Here is a 5,697-nt window from a genome sequence, read left to right on the forward strand (position 1 = left end):
TGCACTCTGCCAAGGTCCCTCCCGGGGGCACAGACTGCTCCTGTCCTGGGTTCACCAGCAATGTGTTACTTGCAACCAGAGGGCCTATATACTATAGCCAGCATGCCTCAGGACCCCCAGGGATGCCAAGGGCCCAACGAGTTCTTTCTAGAAAAAGGAGGGCACTGCCTGCAAAATTGGACCTTGGAGGCAACCTTGAAGAACACGGAGCAGCCGAGAAATAGAAGGACCCTCACCCATCCCATCCCCCAGGGGGGGGTCAGCATGAAGAAGCAGGCTTGCGCCCCTGCAAGAGCCTAAGCTCAGGCCTGTGACTGGTGCATTTACTGTGTATTCAGTGCCCCTCAAGTCCGGCCCTGGGCCATCAGGGTCCAGGCTCATGACACGGCACGTGCTACTGCTTCAGCACACGTGGGAGGGGACCCCCAAAGTGGCCTCTAGCACAAAGTGGGCCCCGACATGAAGCCCCATGGCCCAGGGCTTTTCCGCTCTGGTCCTTCTCTGAGGGTTTGGACGGCTGGCCTGGTTCAGAACTTGAAGTGTCGCGTGGGCTCAGCGAGTAGAGCCCCCATCCAAGACTTAGTGGCCGATGGCATCGCTGAGGTGGGAAGGTGGACTGAAACTCACAAGCAGGGAGGGAAGCTGGCCTGCTTACTGGCCCGGTGGAGACTGGCAGGACCTCTGGGACAAGAGTCCTGAGTCTTGAGTCCACACAGCTCATCCAAACCACAGGCAGGTCTCTAAGGGGTGCCTTCACAGGAGTGAGGTGCGCACACCTGAGACCACCCCGTCGGTGACCAAGGCGCCGCACTTGCCCCAGGACAGGGAGGAGGGGCGCGGCAGTGAGGGCCCTGAAGTGTGGGAGAGGAAGCAAACCGTGTGTGGAGTTGTGGACTGTGAACCTAGTGACCTGCTCTGCCCCCCGTCCTCCAACGGGGGACGGCCAACAACGAGCACGGCCGCAGGGGAGAGAGTGTTTGCGGACTGGCTTGGTCCTGAGGTTCCGCGTGGTTGAGGGAAACCGCCTGAAGGCCCAGCAGCAGAGCAACGTGGACGCACAGTGTGGTGTCTCCATACCGTGGGACTCCGTGCAGCCACAAACGGGAAGTCAGCGGTTCTCAACCTGTGGGTCGCGACCCCTTTGGGGGGGGTGTCGAACCACCCTTTCACAGGGGTCGCCCAATTCATTACAGTAGCAAAATGACAGTGATGAAATAGCAAGGAAAATAATTTTATGGGTGGGGTGGGGGTCACCACCACAGGGGACCCGTACGAAAGGGTCGCGGCCTTAGGAAGGTTGAGAAGTCATTTCCTAGTGAATGAAAGAACTCGCTGCCATCGAGTCGATTCTGAATCCTAGTGACCCTACAGGACAGGCTAGAACTGCCTCTGTGGCTTTCTGAGACTGTCACTCTTCACAGGAGGAGAAAGCCTCAGCTTTCTCTTGAGGAGAGGCGGGTGGCTTTGAACTGCTGACCTTGCAGTTAGCAGCCCAACGTGTAACCAACTACTCTACCAAAGATAAGCAGCTGTTGTTTGATCCCACTGCTATGAAGTGTCCCCATGAGGCCAGTCCATAGAGATGGGAAGGAAATGAGTAGTTGCCAGGGGCTGGGGGTCGGGCAGGGAGTGAATTGGTATGGAGATACTTTGGGGGACACGGGGGTACTTTTGGGGGTGATGAAAATATTCAGGAGTTAGTGGTGATAGTTGTACGACTTGTTGAATCGACTGGAAACCAGCCTGTTTTCTTTAAAGAGGTGAATTGCATGGGAATGACAATTCAGTGTCAGAAAACAAAACCAAACCAACAACTACCACCTGGAAGATTTTGTGGGAGAGGAGGGTGCCTGTGGATTCAGAGTCACCCTCCACCCCCAAGATGGGGGGAATGAGGGATTCCACGCACTGATGAATGGAGGGCGGGGTCGGGGGGCGGATCAGGACTTAGAAGAGCCCTGGTCCCTGAAACCAAAGAGCGGACAGGACTCACCTGATCCTGCAGGTAAAGGGAAGCCTCGGAGACGGAGTGCTCCATGCTGACCTTGCCCCGCTCTTGGCTCTCCCTCAGGTCGGCCAGCTCCTTCTCAATGTCAGCCACCGTGTCTCTGCAGAATACAGGATATGAGAGACTGCCTGGCCTCCCTGCCGGCCCCAGGAACAGAGCCACCAGTGCTGGGTCTGGCCAGCAGGGATGGAGGAGGAGGGTACAGATACACTCTCAACCGCCTACACGTGGGAGTCCGAGGTTCTGCCTCCTCCTGGGACTGTGCGCCCCGTGAGCGCTTCCAGCAGGTGGCACTGGGCTCTGAAAGGCTCCAGCAAGCCTTCTCCTCCAACTGAGACCCAGTCTACGGACCAGACTGCTTGGTCTCCTGAACCCAGGTGCTGGGCCCCTTTAGGAGCCTGGGAACCTCCCTGAGTGCCTTTAGCGAAACACGGGCAAAGCTGAAGAGCCAACACCCATCGGGTCAAAGGAAGTGGCTAGTTCAGGGGCGTGAGTGGGCCAAAGGCTATGTTATCACTTCCATGGTGATGGGGCAGTGGGGCTGCCAGCAGGATTCCACTGCCCACCCGTGGCAAGGGAGTGTTACCTGAGGATGCCCAGCTGCAAGCTCAGCTGGCCGGTTTTCATCTCCTTCCCGTTTTCTCTCCCCCCATCACCCTCCAGGATCCTCTGCAGCCTGTCCACCTACAAATCCAATGAGAAGGAGAGTCCGGCAGGCCTGAGTTCTCCACTTCTGGAAGGTGTCCATGCACCCCACGCAAGTCCCCCACCCATGCCTCAACTGTAATCCAACTTTCTATGGCAAAAGCCAAGTTCTCCTGACATCCATCCATCCACCCACCCACCTTTCATCTATCCATCTATCTGCTCTTCCTTCCTTCCATCCATCCGTCCACCTGCCCACCCATCCACGTTATCCACTGTTCATCTATCCACCCATCCACCCTCTCCACTGTTCATCTATCCACCTATCACTCTTCCTTCCTCTTTCCTCCCTTCCTTCCATTCCTCCATGCATCTCCACCCACTCATCTACTCATCCATGTGGACAGTTGGAATTAAAAGAACAGGTAGCGAAAAAATGAAGAGCTGATGCCAAGGGCTTAAGTAGAGAGCAAATGTTTTGAGAATGATGAGGGCAGCAAATGTGCGAATGTGCTTTACACAATTGATGTATATGTGGATTGTGATAAGAGTTGTATGAGCCCCCAATAAAATGATTAAAAAAATAAAGAATCAGTATTATATTAAAAAAAAAAGAAGAAGAACAGGTAGCAGGTCCTGGCCCCAGAAAAATAGAGTCCCACAACCTCCTTTGCAAGGTTGCTGTAAATGGTCCCAAGTAGTGAGAGGAACAGCTCTGAGCATCAGGTTTTAGACCCAGGAAACACACCCCATGATACCTGCGGAGCATTTGCCATCTGATGAGAGAATAATGTATGGAACGGGGCATGGTCCTTCAAAGCCCAAAGGAAATGAGCGAGGGCTTGTCAAGCAGTAAATGGCCAAGCTGGGCCACCTCCCCTCTCCTGCGTGCCCCCCGCCACTCATGCCGCCTTACTTTTGCTTTTTCCTGCCGAATTTCTTTAGTTAAGGCCTTTATGCCCTTCATCTGTTCCTGCAGGTCAGTGGATATACTCTTTTTGACTATGGAGAACAGAGGTTCATAGTCAGAGGGGCCAGATATTCAGTGCCCCCACTTCCAACAGCCAAGAAGGGGCCCAGGGGATAGGGCAGGTCTCTTATGTTGCTTCTCCCGAAACAAGAGGGGCAGAAGTGGCTGCCTTTGGCCCATCACAATCCCACCTAAGGCCTGATGCCCTGGAGGGCTGCCATTTGCACCCACTTCTGAAATCATGATGATTTTCTTCAACATTCCCTACCCATCACACCCCCCCCTGCTGTGACCCAGAGGGTCCATCAAAGAGAAAAGAGCGACTTCATTCTCCTCCTGGTGGGGGGGGGGGCTTCATCAGCTCATTTCCCCTGGTCTTGTGCCCACTATGGAAGCTACAGGAGAACCCGGCGTGCCCGCCAATGGACACCCTGTCTTCAGGGATTCGAGCAGCAGCCAGGAGGAGGAAAGGGACCCAGCCACCAGCTCACGACCGAGATCGTGGCGTCCCCTCCGTGTACACCTTGTACTCACCCATCTGTGCAATCACATACTGGATCTTTTCCAAGTCTGTCTGGCCCGCTTGCTCCTCGTCCACATCCCTTATATAATCCTTGAGCTCCAAATAGAGGGCAACGACTTCTCCCATCAGGCGAAACGTCTCCACTGCAATGGGGAAGCTTGGACTCAACTTATCCAGTGAATCCTGGTGCTCTTGTTCACTTGAGTCCTCGATCATGTCTGATAGGCTTTGGTAGAGGAGGCCAGAACGGTCTCTCCTGGTGGGCTCCTCGCCTTGTTGAAGCAGCCCTGTCCCAAATTGAGCTCCGAAATCCGTTCCCCTGGGATACAGACCTCCCTCACTGAACCCCTCTTCACGCAAGCGTCCTGGGCCAGGAAACAGCGCATGCTGTTGATCTGGCTGTAGCAACAAATCATCGTGGTCTGTTCCCAGCAATGGCAAACTTGGCCGAGCTTGGAGTGGTGACACATGGTCTCTGCCAGGAGGTGCCACTTCCTGCTGATATAGGTTTGATGATATCAGACTTGGAGAATCTCCTGGTAATGGTAGAATGCCTCGAGAGTCAGTGTGAAGTGGTAAAAAGTCTTGTCGATAAAGTCCTTGGGGTGCCAAACCGCGTGGATAGGCACCAGGTTGGATCAGGCCAGGAGGATAGGCGCCAACTTGCAGTGGCCCAGGTAGATATAAGTCAGGTTGCACCAAGCCACGCTGCCCCGGGCCAGGCTGCATCATGCCATGCTGGTCTGCACTAGGCTGCACAAATTCACTCTGGCCTTCTCCAGGTTGGACTAAGCCACGCTGGTCTACACCAGGCTGCACCATACCACGCTGGGCTGCACCAGGTTGAATAAAACCACGCTGGTCTACTCTAGGTTGAACCAGACCACGCTGGCCTACACCAGGCTGTGCAAAGCCACGCTGATCTACCCCAGGCTGTGCAGAGCCTCGCTGGTCTACCCCAGGCTGCACAAAGCCACGCTGTATCAAAGCACGTGGATCTGCACCAGGTTGAAGTAAGGCACGCTGGTCTACCCCAGGTTGAGCCAAACCAAACTGACCTACACCTGGTTGAATCGGACCAAACTGGTCTATACCAGGTTGGACTAAGCCACGTTGGCCTGGACCAGGTTGAATTAAGCCACGCTGGTCTACACCAGGTTGAACCAGACCACGCTGGTCTACCCCGGGCTGCACCAAGCCACGCTGGACTCCCCTGGGCTGGACCAAACCACGCTGGACTCCCCCGGGCTGCACTAAGCCATACTGGTCTACCCCGGGCTGCAAAAAGCCACGCTGATCTACCCCAGGCTGCACAAAGCCACGCTGATCTACCCCGGGCTGCACAAAGCCACGCTGGCCTACCCCAGGCTGCATTAAGCCACGCTGGTCTACCCCGGGCTGCATTAAGCCACGCTGGTCTACCCCGGGCTGCACTAAGCCACGCTGGTCTACCCCGGGCTGTACCAAGCCACGTTGGTCTACCCAGGGCTGCTCAAAGCCACGCTGGTCTACCCCAGGCTGGGCCAAGCCACGCTGGTCTACCCCAGGCTG

General features: G+C 55.6%; 1 protein-coding gene across 1 annotated transcript in view; it reads right to left on the minus strand.

Annotated features, from left to right (window-relative positions):
* The window catches only part of QRICH2 (glutamine rich 2), a 38,273-nt gene that overhangs the window by 11,973 nt on the left and 20,603 nt on the right, over positions 1–5,697 (minus strand). The window contains exons 9-13 of the mRNA XM_013006272.2: positions 5,151–5,684; positions 4,158–4,433; positions 3,570–3,655; positions 2,595–2,692; positions 1,994–2,108 (exon numbers count right to left, since the gene is read on the minus strand). Of these exons, the coding sequence (XP_012861726.2) occupies positions 1,994–2,108; positions 2,595–2,692; positions 3,570–3,655; positions 4,158–4,433; positions 5,151–5,684 (1,109 nt within the window). The remainder of the gene's footprint in view (positions 1–1,993; positions 2,109–2,594; positions 2,693–3,569; positions 3,656–4,157; positions 4,434–5,150; positions 5,685–5,697) is intronic.

The sequence above is a fragment of the Echinops telfairi genome, unplaced genomic scaffold, assembly GCF_000313985.2.
Source record: "Echinops telfairi isolate 266 unplaced genomic scaffold, ASM31398v2 ScPeMD7_7458;HRSCAF=8496, whole genome shotgun sequence".
Taxonomy (NCBI): domain Eukaryota; kingdom Metazoa; phylum Chordata; class Mammalia; order Afrosoricida; family Tenrecidae; genus Echinops; species Echinops telfairi.